This window comes from Lissotriton vulgaris, chromosome 1_2 (assembly GCF_964263255.1).
Source record: "Lissotriton vulgaris chromosome 1_2, aLisVul1.2, whole genome shotgun sequence".
Taxonomy (NCBI): Eukaryota; Metazoa; Chordata; class Amphibia; order Caudata; family Salamandridae; genus Lissotriton; species Lissotriton vulgaris.
The window spans coordinates 178033192-178049433 of NC_141686.1; the positions used below are offsets into that span (position 1 = coordinate 178033192).

The following is a 16242-nucleotide window of genomic DNA, read 5'->3' on the forward strand; positions in this document are numbered from 1 at the left end:
TAAACATGCATGGGCAATAATGAATTCTTACGGGCTGGCCACTTTTCTGTCCTGCACTTATCCCTTGTACTTAAAACTTAGTTTTATGGCTTTTAGATTTTATGACTGGCAATTTTTAAAGGATCTACCATCTTGGCGTCGAACATCACAGGACGTATTGTGCAGAGGGTGTGATAAGATGGCTGAAACTTTAGAGCATGTAGTCTGTCTTTGCCCCGCTCTTATGCCACAGCGCAGACGAAATCTGAAAACTGAGTGGAACAGGCTGGGAACCCGGACCTGTAGACAGGCAATTATTGCAGCTATGAATCCAGAAAATACAGTTTGAAACATAGGCCTTACAATTTGTATACGCTATGCATACAGCAATTTCAGTTAGTAACCGGAAGGGCCTGTCAATGTTTTTATTTTTAAAGAAACAGTCTACACTAAACTGCACTTTATTTTATGCTGCTAAAATTGTTTACATCTGACGGCACTTTACTATAAACTGCTGCTAGTTGTTGAACACTTGATTGTATCCATTAGCATAATAGTGCTATTGTCATGCCCATAAACTTTCTTTGTCTAAATGCCATTGTTGATACTGTTGTTTTGCACATCATGCCTTTTTTAACATATGTATACTATTGAAGTTCTCTAATGCAATTTGGAAGTTTTTATCTACTCACTGTGTTTATGTTTTGTTCTTTCATAATAATATGTACTGTCGCTGGCATTTGTTGATGTGTACTTTTATTGATATTTTATATCCAAATAAAGATTGAATTACCAACAGTGAGGCGATGCTCCTTCGCCTTAGGGGCGGAGTCACCACTGCCAATACCTTTGAGTGGTGTTTGGGCTACATAAAACCCCACAAAAAAACAAATGTGTAAAGCAAAGTCGGGGAAGAGGGGATCTGGGAGAAGAGGAGATTCGTGCAATGGGAGTTCAGCATGGGCAAGCAGTGAGGAGCAGGAAGCTGATGGGCAACCAACAGCAAATGTGGGCTGCAATGGAGAGATTAAGTGATTTACCCACGTTTACGCTGTCCTTGTGAAAGTAACTGGTGTGAATGTAAAGCGCTCCAATACCTTCAGGTGGTGTTCGCACGACATAAAACTGCACAAAAAAATAAGTGGTGCTAATGTAAAGAGCTCCAATAACTTCTGGTGGTATTGGCACTATGTAAACCTGTAAAAACAAACTGAAAAACAGAGTTGGGGAGGAAGGGATCTGTGCAATGGAGTTCAGCAGGGCAAGCAGCGACAGGCGGGAGGTGTACCGGAAACAAATAGCAAATGCTGGCTGCCACGGGGAGATTAAATGATTTGGCTGTAATCGCAAAATGTGGAGCTGAGTCATAGGCTAGGGAAATGATGTGGCATTGTCTTGGGAGAGGATGTGGCGGAAGGGCCACAGCTGCTGACTATGGAGCTGAGAAACTGGGTTTGAGTATTGACATCTTTGATTCTGGGCAAATCACATAATCTCCCTGTGCCTACAAAAATGAATGTGTCCTTGTGTAAAGTAACTGTTGCTAATGTAAAGTCCTCCTCCCCCTTTGGGTTGTGTTGGTACTATATAAAACTGAACGAAAAAACCCCAGAGAGAATAACAGTGATATGCTGAATTATAGTAGTAAACATGAGGAAATGCATCACCTCAGCAGCAACATTAAAAGGATTACTTTTGCCATGGACACTTAGGTCAGGCAGACCTTGATGACATCAAGGGTCATACTAGCTCCTTTGATGAGAATTCAAGTTAAGTAACAATGGCGTATCGAAACACTTCACCAGTGAAAGCAGATAAAGTAACGAAGTGTCACAACAGCAGAATTTTGAAGAAATAGGGTTCCACCCTATGAAATGAGAAGCAACAAGGTGAGACACGTGGCTATGCAATTACAGCGGAAGACACAGTACTTTAAAAGCTCTGACCTGACCTGTGATAACGAATACCTGGTTCCCTTGAAGTCTGATTTTCTATCTATAAACACCATTGCTAAACAACCACATATGGTGTAAATATGCACACACACCTTACCGACCCAAACAGCCACTTGCACATACCCGCAAAACCACTCACACATCCACTCACAGATCCATACAACCATTCACACCCCCACTCACAGACCCATACAACCACTAAAACACCCACTCACCAACCTGTCCGGCCACTTAGACTCACTCTCAAAGGTCACAGGTTACAGTTAGGAAAGACGATCAAAAATAATGTAGAACTACACTGAAAATACAAATGTTACAGGGACGTTGCAGCTTGGAAATAGAATTTAACCTTAGATATTCACTGATAAAAACCAAAGGTTACATGAATTTATGCCTCTACAATGCACTGCTTATGACCTCACATATTACATCACTCATGACATGGAATGAATACCACCAACGCATAAGCGCCACCAAGAGGATCTTTTTCAAGAACAAAATCCACTCCAATGCAAGCAATGCAAAAGAACTCTTCAACATCATACATTAGTTTATCAAACCCCATGGCGAAGCCATGGCCATCACTCCATCCCAGGACCTCTGCAACAAGCTCAGCTCCTAATTCCACCTGAAAATCAAGCCCTCTATGACAAATTCAGCAAACCACCCCCTGCTCCACCTCTGACAACCAGTCGACCATCACCAACTGCAAACCTGGTACCACTGATGACACTACCAAGACCATGAAGAGCACCCACTCAGGAGCCCCCATGGACCCACCCGCCGCGCATCTACCACAGATCTGCCACCATCACTCCTGAACTAGGCCAGACAATCAAGGCCTCCCTCAAATCAGGCATCTTTCCTGAGGACTGGAAGTGGACAGAACTTAAGCCCCTCCTCAAGAAACCCTTGGCCGACCTGACGGACCTGTAAAACTACCGGCCCATCTCTCTCCTTCCCTTCCCAGGCATAGTCACTGAGAAATTCATAAACGCCCAGCTGACCACCTTCATCAAAGAGAACGCCAACCTCGACACCTCCAAGTCTGGATTTCGCACCAACCACAGCACTGAGATTGCCCTTCTCGCCACCACTGATGACATCCGCATGCTACTCGACCAGGGTCACACTGCGGCCCTCTTCCTACTAGACCTCCTTGCAGTCTTCGATACCATCTCCCAACGCACTCTGGCAGCCAGAGCCCACTACACTGGGATACGAGGAACTGTCCTGACTGGATCCGCTCCTTCTCTCAGGCAGAACCCAAAGATCAGACTCCCTCCCTTCCTCTCCGAACCTACAGAGATCAACTGTGGAGTACCCAAAGCATTCTTGCTCAGCTCCACACTTTTCAGCATCTACTTGTCCCACCCCCCCGCCATCATCAGACAGCATGGGCCCAGCGTAGTATCTTACGCCGATGACACCCAGCTCATCTTCTCTCTCACCAAGAACCCCAGAGACACCAGACTCAGCTTCCATGAAGGAATATAAGACGTTGAAGCCTGGATGAGCGACAGCTGCCTAACACTGAACTTGGAAAAGACTGAGGTCCTTCCTTGGACCCTCCCTCACATCGTGGGACAGCTCCTGGTGGCCCCTGCCAACGGGCCATGCCGAGAACCTCAGCATCATCTTAAACTACTCCCTTACCATGACCCAACAGATCAAGCCGTAACCTCGACCTGTTTCAACTCCCTCTGCATCCTCCGAAAGACCGCCAAGTGGATCCCTCACAAATGAAGAAAGGCTATCACCCACACACTCGTAACAAGCAAACTAGACTACAGTAACAGCCTCTACGCCAGAATCAACAAAACCCTGCTACACAAGCTCCAACCCATCCAGAACACTGCAGCCAGACTCATCCTCAGTACCCCACGGCAGGAGCACATGACCCCTCATCTATGAGACCTCCACTGGCTCCCCATCAAGAAGAGAGTAACCTTCAAACTACTCAACCACACCTACAAATCCCTCCACAACATCGTACCCAAGTACCTCAATGAAAGAATCTCCTTCCATGTACCCATAAAGAACCTCCACTCTGCCGACGTCGCCCTGGCAGAGACCCCATGCAACTGCTTAACCAGAGCAGGTGGAAGAGCCTTCTCTTATGTCGCGGCAAAGACCTAGAACGAGCTCCCCGTCAACATCAGATGCTCCCCCACTCTGAACACCTTCAGGAAGAGCCTCAAGACATGGCTCTTTGACTGATCCGGAGCTGCACCCCCACCAGCACCTTGAGACCCTCACAGGTGAGTAGCATGCTTTAAAAACTCGATGGATTGAGTGACATGAAATCTCAGATGACATCATGGATGCCATCATCCACAGAACCACTCACACATCCACTCTCACACCCACTCACCTACTCACACACCCACTCACAGACACAGTCAACCACTCACACACCCATACAACCACTCACACACCCATGGATTATTAGATTTACTTAAAATATCTTCTAACTAAGCATTTGACGAAAAGAGAGAACATTTTAATAAATATTAATTATAATGGAATCATTAAATAATTTACATATTTATACATTTAATTAACCAATTAAATGTATCAAATTGTAAATAAATGTATACAAAACGTAAAATAATATTAAAATATCTTCCCACTCTTCTCCTCTATAAAGCTAACAGGGCCTGGAATTGAACACCTCATGATAATTCTGGCAAACCTGCACATTTTTATTAGCAGTTATAATAGCCCATTTATGTTCATTCTAAATCTATATATATAAAAACGAAAGTATGTCTGTTTGTCCTTTATGCATTACAACACCATTCATCCGATCGCCATGAAACTTTGGGAAGTTGTTGAGTAGACTCCCGTGAAGGTTTCTGGCAAAAAAGAAAAAAGAAAAAAAAATTGTTAAAAGTTGTTGAGAGTACACTCCCGCGAAGGTTTGTGGTAAAAAAATAAATAAAAAGAAAAATGTGTTAAAACTCGGCCCCCCAGGACCCTCATAATCTTTTCAATACTGAACGTTTACAGTTTACGGTGCGACTCACTTTTGCAATGACCATCAACAAAGGACAATCGCTGCAAGTGTGTGGACTACATTTGGAGAATCCGTGCTTCTCACATGGACAACTGTATGTGGCCAGCTCACGCGTCAGAAAACCTTCTGATTTATTTGTGTACGCACCAGACGGAAGAACAAAAAATACTGTGTATCCACAAGAACTCGAATAAATAAACAGAATTAAAACAACACTTTAAAATGTTTTCCATATTAAAATGAATACGTTTCAATAAACATGACACAATGTAAATTGAATGTTATAACAAGTTTCCTTAAATTTCCTTTTTTCTGAGATCGCAGCAACGCGCGACAGGTAAGATAGTTTTTAATATATTTCAGTAGTGCCTACCACTACCTTTTAGGAGTGATCTTGATTATCCTTTATGGAAAAACAAAGGGGAAATGCACCTGAATACAGGGACAGATGTTATACATTTCCATACACTGTAGTTCAAAACATACCTCATGGTCATGAATCTCAGTCTTAGTTGATACAAACAGTATATCATGCACTGTCGCTAAGCGTAGAGTAGCACATTGGCAATTGACACAGACCATGGAATGTTTAAGCTTTGGTTGGACTTATTCTTGGCATCCAGGTATGTGGGTTGTGTATTACATACCTCATGAGGTGTTGTAGGCAAGCAGAACTCACCAGCAAAGTGTCCGGTCTTTGGCAGGTCTGATTATTCAAATTGACCCACAAACAGGTAAGAGCAGAACATTCAAATCTCCCATGATAAATCGTATCTATGGCTTCACATATTCCATCTGGTCCAGGCTACTGTAATCATCATATGTGCCTGTTACCATCACATAATTATCCTTCACCTCCCGTGAAATAACATGCATGTAAACTATGATGGAAGTACATTTATAAAAAACACTGGACAGTCATATTGGTGAGGCATTTTATTTGTATCAGAAACAGATTAAATTTTTCTGTTCTTGTGCAACAGTTCATGCTTCCATCTTGGTCTTTCTTTACTTCACTGGGTGCCACAAAATCTAAATGAAGAAAAAAAGAAGAAAAATCAGGGTGGAAGTAGCGGGATGAATAACAAGTTTGTGGCTAATCAATGAAATGCTGAACTTCCAATGCCAAAATATATACTGAAGCTTTTACAGGGTCTCTCCTTTTCCCAGAGCAATATTGGCCCAGAACAGATAGTATTTCACATGCAACTAAGCAATCAGCAGTTTTTGATGGCTTTACTACTCCCTTTGTATTGATTCACTATCTTTCACCTCTCCAAAGCTAAATCTGCACGCCCCTTACTAAAGTGAAATATCAAATTTACCACTCATCTTACTTGTGCTTTGTTTTGTGAGATATAGGTGTACATGCCATATAGAAGCCCATTTCCAGGCAAGGAAAATGTACATTCTACAAGGTTGTTTCATAGAGAAAGGCTCAACAAATACCATTCAGATTTTTCTGTATCTCCTTCACATTAGCTATCTGGTTTTCAAAGGGTAGCAGAAGCCCAGTGCATTGTATTGGAGTAACTCACAGGCCTTCAACTCAAAGGCAGAGAAAGGGTGCAGCAGCAGAACAGTACAAACGTTTTCAGTGTAACAGTTTTCACTCATGCTGCATTCAATAACATTTCAATAAGGGGTTGATTTATAGCTTGGCAAATAGGGTACAGTCCCTCAGGGCGTCGGAGGACTACTCCCATCTGTCAATTTTAAAAATAATTGCAGACCCACCTCTTCTCTCACTACATTGAAAGGAAGGACAATCATATTTCCCTGTATGTAAATAATGTTATGATTTTCTGAAATAAACCCTCAAAGCAGGAGATTGTTTCTGAAAAACCCAAATCTGGTGACCCTCATATTCTAAAAATGTTCGACCAGGGTGGAGGTTCCTTATTTTTTCCTATCCCTCACTGCCAGGTTTTTACTGGTGGTGGCTAACAGGAAATTAATACACTGCACATTCTACTCTAAGCAGGGGGAGCAGTGTAATGTCCAACCTCTGAAAGGCCTACTCCATCAGGACATTTGAGGAAGTATTCTGTCAAAGGAGCCTACAGGGACTCCATTGATTGAATACTTAATGTCTTTCCATCACAAAATGAGGTGGGCTGACCAAGGGTTTGGCGAACAGGATACTCTGTTGTCCTTATGACAAAGTACCATGTCTATGAAACTCTAAATTCGGCCCCATTTGTCTCATTTAGACTTGAGTTGAGGCCTTGTGTACACTTAAGTCTCCATTAGCCAGTGCTCTACTATACTTAATGCCCAGTCCCCTCTTAATGTAGGTGATTTATGATACTGATCTCCTATTCTGATGGCAGAGGGCCTGAATGGCTCTCCTCCTTGGAGGGAAGGTGGATACCAAGAGTTTGGTAGAAGGAAGTTGCTTCTTCAGCCTATAATCTGGCAAATTGAATTGGTTAATGGTTAGGAAACTGCATACATAAGATGTAATATTTGGGATTTGGGATCGTTTACCTTGGGGCAGCTCAGCATTGCATTCACTCCTGCTTAAGCGCGACTTGGTCAGCGCGCTCGCTTTTAAAATGCCCGTTTTTGTATTTTGGTTTGTTTGTTTTTCTTAGCCCATGATTTTAATTCGGAATTGCCCCCTTACCTGCACTGTAATTGTTCTGCACCGCTGCTTTAGCGGGCCCGGTTCTGGGGCTGGAGGGGTTCTGCAGTGCATACTTCGTGGGCGCCATCTTGGGAAGGTCACTGACGTTTTGGTAGCGCCATATTGAGCATCCTCGTGGGGCGGTATCTTCTTCACCTAAAAGGCCCTTTTTAAACCTGTCCTCACAGCGTAGCGGTATCGCGTAGCGGGGTCGCCCTCGCTTTGCCTGAGTCTTGCCAGAGTCCTGCCCGTCTGCGCTCGTCAGCGTCCCGGAGGCGATGGAGCGGCGGCCGGGTCAGCTTTCTCTGGGTCCTCCGCAGCTGGCTGGAGGATGATTCACTATTCCTCATTGGAACTTCGCTCCTTACATAAGGTCTCAGCCGCCTGTGGTAGTGTTTTTCCCGCTCGTTGTAGCGGTAAGATGCGATGTTTGGGCTGTGGCTGGACACCTACCTATGCTCCGGTTCTTTCATTACAGAAAGAAGAGGTTAGAACGAAACATCGCTGCCTACTTCTTAACACCAGGTCTGTCGGCAAACACTCACTTTGTTTAATGTTAACAGAAACGTGGTTGGGTGATTCTTCCAATCCGGACATCTTGGCAGCTATTCCACCTGACTATAACATCTTTCGTAAAGACAGGCTGAAGGGGAGAGGAGGGGGGGGTGGCTCTTGTTGTGAACAAACAGGCTGCTTGCTCTATCATCCCGACCAAAACCATTATTGGTTCTGAGTTTTTGGCTTTCTCTATCACTCTGGCTTCCCATCAAGCCCTTACAGGGTTGCTGGCATATAGACCCCCTGGTCCAACGGGATCTTTCTTTGAGGATCTTCATGCAGTTGTGGCGGGCCTGGCGTTGAGAGTGGAGCACTGTGTGTTGGCGGGAGATTTTAATTTCCATATGGACGAGGCCATGGATCCAGATGTGAATAAGCTATTTGACATCACGGCCCCCCTTGGTCTGGTGCCTTTTCTTTCTGGCCCCACAAACGACAAGGGTCACACTCTGGATCATGTCTTTTCCACAGTCACACTTGAGGACATAGAGCCAGTCCCGGTGCTCTGGTCCGACCACAGGCTTGCCAGGTTCTGCATATGGGGCAGGGAGAAACTGTCCAACATTGAGCCTAGAACACAGGGACCTGTTTCCAGAGCACTCCATCGTGTGACTCCTGAGATGCTAGCTCAGGCCTTTCTGGACCATCCATGTCCCCTTTCAGGTGACCTGGAGCAGGACGTAGACTCCTTACAGTTGTGGTTGACCGATAGGTTGAACGACCTTGCCCCTGTGTTGGCGTCTAGGGCCGCCTCTAAGCGGGTCTCGGCTCCGTGGTTTACGGATGCATTGCTTGCCTCCCACCGCCAGTGTAAGGTGGCGGAGAGGGCCTGGCGTTTCCAGTATGATCTGATGGCCAAACTTGCGTACAGGACTGCTATTAAGTCCTATCATCGTGATATTCTCAGCGAGAAAAAGGAGTATTTATCTAGGAGGATTGAGGCAGCCTCTAACTCCTGTAAGGAGATTTTCACTGTTGTGAGGGAGTTCATAACTCCTAGATCTAACCCTTCTCAAAGTGCTCCCTCTGAGTCATGGGCCTGTGACCTTGCAAAATTTTTTACAGACAAGATTAGGCTGATCCAGGATTCCTTTCAGGGGAGGCCAGTGTAAGTTCAGCACAGCAGTGGTGACGGGATCCGGCTTTGTGTGTCTTCCCGCCCATCTCCCTTGCCTCCTGTCTGGAACTCTTGACCAACCTTAAATCTGGGTCACCGCTAGACCCTTGTCCAGCCAAATTCTTGGCAAGGATGGCGGAGGTGGTCAACCCGTTGGTCAATCCACTCTTGAACCGCTCCTTTAGGGAGGGGTTGGTCCCACAGGCATGGAAGCAGGCCATGGTGATCCCCCACCTCAAAAAGCCGGGCTCTGACTCCGAGGTGTTGGCTAATTATAGGCCTATCTCGCTTCTGCCTGCGTTAGCTAAAATCACGGAAAAGCATGTACACAGTGTACTCTCTGCTTTTCTGGAGACGAATAATTTGCTGCACCCTTCACAATCTGGCTTTCGGCCCAATGTGAGCACTGAGACTGCGCTCTTAGAAGTGTCTGAGGCCATCAGGGAGGTACTGGACTCTGGAGGTAGAGCCATGCTTGTCATGCTCGATCTGTTGGCGGCTTTCGACACTGTCCCCCATGAGGGGCTCCTCGCCAGACTTTATAACATCGGTCTGAGGGGGACGGTGTTCAGCTGGTTTACATCTTTTCTAGCGGGCCGTCGACAAACGGTCTGGGTCCCCCCTAGCTCGGCCAAGATGCCGCCTTTGGGAGTCGGAGTTCCGCAGGGCTCTGTGTTGAGCCTGACTCTTTTTAACATCTTTATGACCCCTCTGGCGGCACTGGCGGAGTCTTTTGGGGCCCAGATCGTTTCCTATGCCGATGACACCCAGCTTCTCTTCACGTGCAGGAAAGGGGAGGACTTCGATGGAGAGAGCATTCGGGACTGTCTCGGCGCGGTCTTTAATTGGTTTCGGCAGAACAGCCTTAAATACAACTCCGACAACTCGGAGCTGCTGTTCTTTGGCTGTACCTCAGACCCGGATTGGCAGGCATGGTGGCCGAACGATATGTTTCCTCCAGCTCAGGCATCCCAGGTGGCAAAAAACCTGGGTGTTAAGATCGATAACAATCTGACAATGAAATCTCAGATTCTGGGCCTCTCGGGCACTTGTTTCGGAATCTTAAAGATGCTGCGTAAGTTCCTCCCTTTGCTCACTGAAGGGCATAGGAAGATCACGGTGCAAGCTCTGATTGGCTCAAGATTAGATTATGCCAACACTCTCTACTTGGGTCTCCCAGATTATCTTGTGCAGCGGCTTCAGGTTGTGCAGAATTCGGCGGCGCGTGCCATTTTTGGCCTCCGCAGGCGAGACAGAGTGTCCGGCCTGCTACAGTCACTTCACTGGCTGCCTATCTGGAAGCGGATAGGTTTTAAGACACTGACGCAGGCCCATAAGGCTCGGGAGCAAAATACCTTCAGCGCAGGCTTGTCTTTTATCGTCCAACTAGAGCTCTTCGTTCGGAGTCTCTGTCTCTTGCGGTGGTCCCCCGGGTCAGGAAGGCCCGTGTGGGGGAGCGGGGGGGGGCTCTCCTTTAGTGTGAGGGCACCCCAGCTTTGGAATACCTTGCCACTGGCTCTACGAAGCACTTCGAATCTGTTGTCTTTTAGAAAAAATCGAAAAACCTGGCTTTTTACTCTTTAGTTATGTTACTGTGTTGGTCTGGAAAATCTTTCTTCTGTTATGTTTCCCTTGTCTGAGCTGCCAAAACAAAGCACCGGGACACTCCGTTGGAGTAGCCGTGCGCTATAAAAATAAAGTATAACATAACATAACATATTTCTCAAATAATCTATTGAAGTTCTACAGGCTTACTAAAATTGTAGACTAACACCATGAAGTAGCCAGAGAGAGTGAGAAAACCGATGTGTGCCTTTAATTTGCTATGTAAGGGTTGTTAACAGGCAAAATCTCATCATAAGATTCACTAGCCTCTACACATATTTCTTAATGGAACTGTAAATAAACTGAACCATTTGTCTGCTCTTAACTTTTCATAATGTACCTGTAAATTTCAATAATCCCTGACACAGAAGAGATTTCTTGTTACTGTCTACCAATAACCTATTGCTATTTGATACAGCAAAACAATCTCTCATAGTTGTCCTCGCTTGTTTTTGCTTGGAGACCGAAATGTTGGTTGTTACTATAACATTTCATAAATATGATCAATGTGCATCTTTTGAAAGATATATTATAAAATTTGCAGATACACACTCTGCAGATTTGTGTGTCAATGGGAAAAAGAATATGTAATGCGCTTACTAATTTGAATTGCACATTTTATGGAGCTGACCTCCGGACTGCTCATGTTTTGCAGTCACAATACCCAGAATATTTTTGGGCTGCTTATGGCAAAATATTCCACAGAAATATTGCAAGGTTATGATGAGTTCCAATTGCATAGAGTAGGGGAAGAAGGTCAACCGCAAATGAGATACGATTTAACATGAGGTATGTTCATATGTAACTGTTGCTAAATCTTTAACAATAATGCTGCAAACTGCAGATTAAACCAATATAGTTGAGAGTACATTTGGGAAATATTGATGGCTGATTACAATTGGAAAGCAGGGTGTAGATGTCCATTGCAATATATTTATATAGTTAATTCAAGCACTCCACCTATCACCTTTGTGTACTTTCAGTGTCATGCTCTACGCATGACCGGTATGCCCAAACCCAAGTCCTCTAGGTCAATTTGACTAAGAAACAAGCTTCTTCTCACTGATGAGGCTATCTCAAAAAGGTAACTAGTCTGCTAGTCTGGGATTACTTGAGCTGCCAGTCCGAGGGGACATGGTTCAACAGTTGTAGCCGAACTGTTCCTTTAGAAGTAGGGAAAAAAATCTGAATTTTCATGTAGCTGGTAGTAGAAAGACAGTGTGAAAAGCAAAAATATGGACTGTAGTGTGGTCAAGACTAAATACCAGTGACTGGGATTAAATCCTGTTTCCACCCTTTTCTTTCTTAGTAAGATGTCCTACGCGTGGGAGGTATGTCCGAGATAGCACCATAGGTCATTATAGATAGGACTCAAGATGCCCCTCATTGAGAATGCCAAATCAATTCAAACTTGTGCTCAGAATGTTGGCACTTTATAGTATTTTGCATACATTGATTGTTTTAATGATCATAAGTGATTTCAGAAGTTTTAGTAATTTCAGCAGTAAAGTGTAGGTGGTGTGGTTAGATGTCAATGTATGGATAATTTTGAATCCAGTGTACATTTTTGGGTTATGATGTATGTACCAGCGTCTTTGAATAATTCATGCATTCACCACTTTATATTTTATTTTATTCTGGCAGATCTCAACAGCTGGGCCTTAATCTACACATTACTGATGAGGCCCAATAAGTCTGAAATGTGTCATGATTTGTTTTTGCCTCATTTAGCCAGGATACGGAGTAATCTGGGATCAACGTTTGCTGTTTCAAAAGGCAAATGATGATTAGCATGTAGTTGCAATTGTATGTCACAATATCAAGCACAAAGTCATAATGATGCAAAATGTTTATGTATAAATGTCGATAGCTAAAACATTGGCTATGATAACAACAACATTCAAATTATCAACATTAAAGCATATAGTAAAGAAAAACTATATCCACTATATAAATGTAGTGATAAAAAAAATAATGACAGACAACCAAAACTAGTACTACAAAATATAGTATAGAACATTTTAAAAACATAATGACACATTTTTTTGATTAATACTAACTAAACTCTGAACAAAACTATAACTATTTTGAAAATCTATGTAGAAGAATGGAGGCAGCACCAAGCACAAAGTAAATCCGGGCCGTTCGATTGAATCCGCCGCGGGCCGTGGTTACAAGACGAAGCTCTGGAGCACATGTGGTAGCAGCTTATCAAGGACTGCATATATGTCGCTTCACGTCCAGTCTACCTTGAATATTAATATTCGATTTGAGAGATAACCCTTCATGCAACTGGCGTGATCAACATGACGGCCCGTGACGTTTGTTGACTCTTTTATTCCCAATATTGGAAACTTTGCACTAGCATTCTTATCATTACACTGGCCAGCTTCTTTGTCAACTTTATTGCGCTACAGCAAGACTAACCATCCAGTACTTTTTCTCTGACAAAGCTCCCATGGTTGGGGAGCGAAACGCGTTGGCTGTCCTGTGCACTTTGAAAATACGAAAATAAAAATAAAAATATATTTTTTGATACAACTCTGGTCCTGTTGATTTACTTCGTGCTTGGTGCTGCCTCCATTCTTCTCCAAAGTTTCTATATGGAATTCTAGTGGGACCGAAACCGCAGCAGGTCCTGAAGGATGTCAGCACAACAAGACTGAATACTTTAAGGGACGTTGGAAATTTGAGGTGCTGGTCGTTTGATCCGCTGTGGAACATTTTCCTTTGTATTTAGAAAATTTAGGTAATATCAATGTTCCATAAAATACATATAAAGTTTATGTACGTTTATAATAAGCAAATTAAATTACAGGCTTCATCAATTAAAGGAATCATTTTATTTGATTGAAAAAGTATATACATGTTAACACATGTCTATTTGACCTTGCAGCATAAATTAGATTGAGTAGTTTTATTAAATATGTGTACATATAAGATTAAAGGAAAGTTTAGGTAGGTCATACAGCCAGTGATATATTTTTAGTTTTACTGGTAATAAAAATATATTTAAAAAAATCTATATATTATGAAAGATACTAGTAGAAAAACCAGAACTGAAACTGCATATAAAAAATCCCACTACATTGAACCCACTTGTATTACCTTGCATTAATTGCCTTGCACCCAGAGCACTGGAGATAAACATATAACTACAAATTAAAGTAAAGTTAAATGAAGTGCTGAAATATGCTATATTAATATTAATCCTGCAAATATTAAGACATCAACAGGGTCTTACTTATGGACATGTACTCTGCTGCATTACTATTCTATCTGCAGACTTGCAAACACTGTGTAAAGTGCATAAATTAGTGGGCAATATTTATTTTTCTGGATCCAATCCAAATAAAATTGGTGAAAGTGCATAAATTAATGTAGTTAGATTTACTATTCTAACTGCAATCCTATAAACTTAGGTAAAGAGCATATATTGGGGTAAGGTTCAATATTTGAAATTCATTCAAACAATATTTGGAATGTTGCATAAATAAAAAGGGGGAGATTTATTATTCAATTTTTGGATACATTTACATTTAAGAAGGTATTTTCTAAAAAGTGTTATCAACCTTCACAGCTGTGGTTTACCACTGATCTAGCTGCCCTTTAACAGGCCCTTCACTTAGCAGAAAGATGCTTTCTGACTGTTCTCTAGCCCTGTAGAAAGAATGATCTACACTTAACATCGCAAAGCTGTCAGAAAGAGAGCGAGGCAACTGTTTAGTTTTTTTTACTTTAATTTTAAGGTTCCAAATATATTTAAAGTATTTTTTTGGGTGATTTATGAGCTCAATAAATCCAAGATAGAGGCAGAAAAAACCCAATTCAGACGTTAGGTGCAATCTGTTTGCAATTTGTTTGAGGCCAACATTGCAGTTATTTGACAAGGAATTCAAGATTGGTTGAGTTACTCTCATCCAAAGAGGAGACTTTCGTCTTCTCCTGGACAGTCTCTCTGTGATGAAGATTGTTTTGAGTCTTTATTGTTAATGAGTATGCATTCAGCTCCTCCTTTGCTGTGCTTCATGCTAAATTTAATAGGGAACTACTCCTTCAGGAACACTCCTGGTCATTAGCTATTCTTAAACTTTTCAATCTTGCTTCAGGCATCTAGATTCCCAAATCAAATCACTAGATCTGGACTCTTTAGAGAATTGCAGGCTGATTTCCCAATTAGAATTCATAGTCTAACTTCTTGAGCTAACTGTTACTGATTAGCTACAAGGGTTTCTAACTACAAACACAGAGTTTCATACTGCTCATACTCGCTGGTGTAAATACTGAATGGCCACAATTACTGTCCTTGATGAACTACTTTCTTGTGCTAATAGTAACATTGCAGCTGCCTTGATCATTTTGAATTGATCAGCTGCGTTTAATTGCACTGACCATAATAGTTTCTGAAGTGCTTTTGACAGATGGAAATCACGGGCATACCTTCTACTGGTTTAAAAGTGTCTTATTGATAGAAGGTTTCAAGTATCTTTTTCCCTAATGGTTGGATCCCTAGACCATGGCATCTACTGGGATGACTTGAAAATTTTCAGGCACACAGCGAAGAAAAGTTCAGCTCGATCAACCATAAAACTGTCCTTTATTTTTATTTGTTTAAGTTAAATAGAGCGGCTACATAGATAAGCGTAACAGATAAACTTGTCCATAAATGTCGAAAGCTTAGACTGAGCAAACTAGAACGAAAACAGCGCGCTAGATTATCCCGGGGAAGTAGCGAGGCGGGAGGGACCTTGCCGTCGCACGTCTACAGTACGACGTTTTATCTCGTGGGGCAGGGGTATGAGGGGGCGCAGGAGGGGAGGGGTTGTCTTGTCTGTCGTGTATGCACTGTCTGTCCTATTTTCCCAGTATGTCTCGTCAACGTCATTGCATATGCCCACACCAAACTTTCTGGCAGACCATCCAGGTCGAAGTTGCCACCGCAACCAGCTACCCTGGCGCACGCTGCAAAGCCAAAGGAGCCCAACCGCTGCAGCCACCACACCCATGTAGAGCCCACGAGGGAAGAGATAGCAAAGCCCACACACTGTAAGCCATGGCACTGAATAACAACCCGGCCCTGCATGCAGACCTAAAGATTGTCTTCCTCAACTTAAAAGGTCTAAACCACCTGATTAAGAGAAAGAAGGTACTAGACTACCTGGCAAAGGCTAAAGGTAATATTATCATGCTACAGGAAACCAAACTCTCCAAGGAAGACGCAACTAAACTTAGGGCGAGATGGATAGGTCAGGTAGCCTGCTCACCAGCAGTGAGCATGAAACAAGGAGTTATAACTGTGATAAACAGAAAATCAAAAATAACCATTGAGAACGAACAGTATGACGATGAAGGGAGACTATTAATAACTCAGCTGAAGAGA

General features: G+C 43.1%; 1 protein-coding gene across 1 annotated transcript in view; it reads right to left on the reverse strand.

The window, feature by feature from the left end:
* Positions 1 to 5876: 5876 nt before the first annotated feature.
* The window catches only part of LOC147734826 (snaclec subunit B-like), a 102163-nt gene continuing 91797 nt past the window's right edge, over positions 5877 to 16242 (reverse strand). Inside the window, exon 7 of the mRNA XM_086953643.1 lies at positions 5877 to 5985. Coding sequence (XP_086809769.1) covers positions 5967 to 5985 — 19 coding nt within the window. The 3' untranslated portion in view covers positions 5877 to 5966. The remainder of the gene's footprint in view (positions 5986 to 16242) is intronic.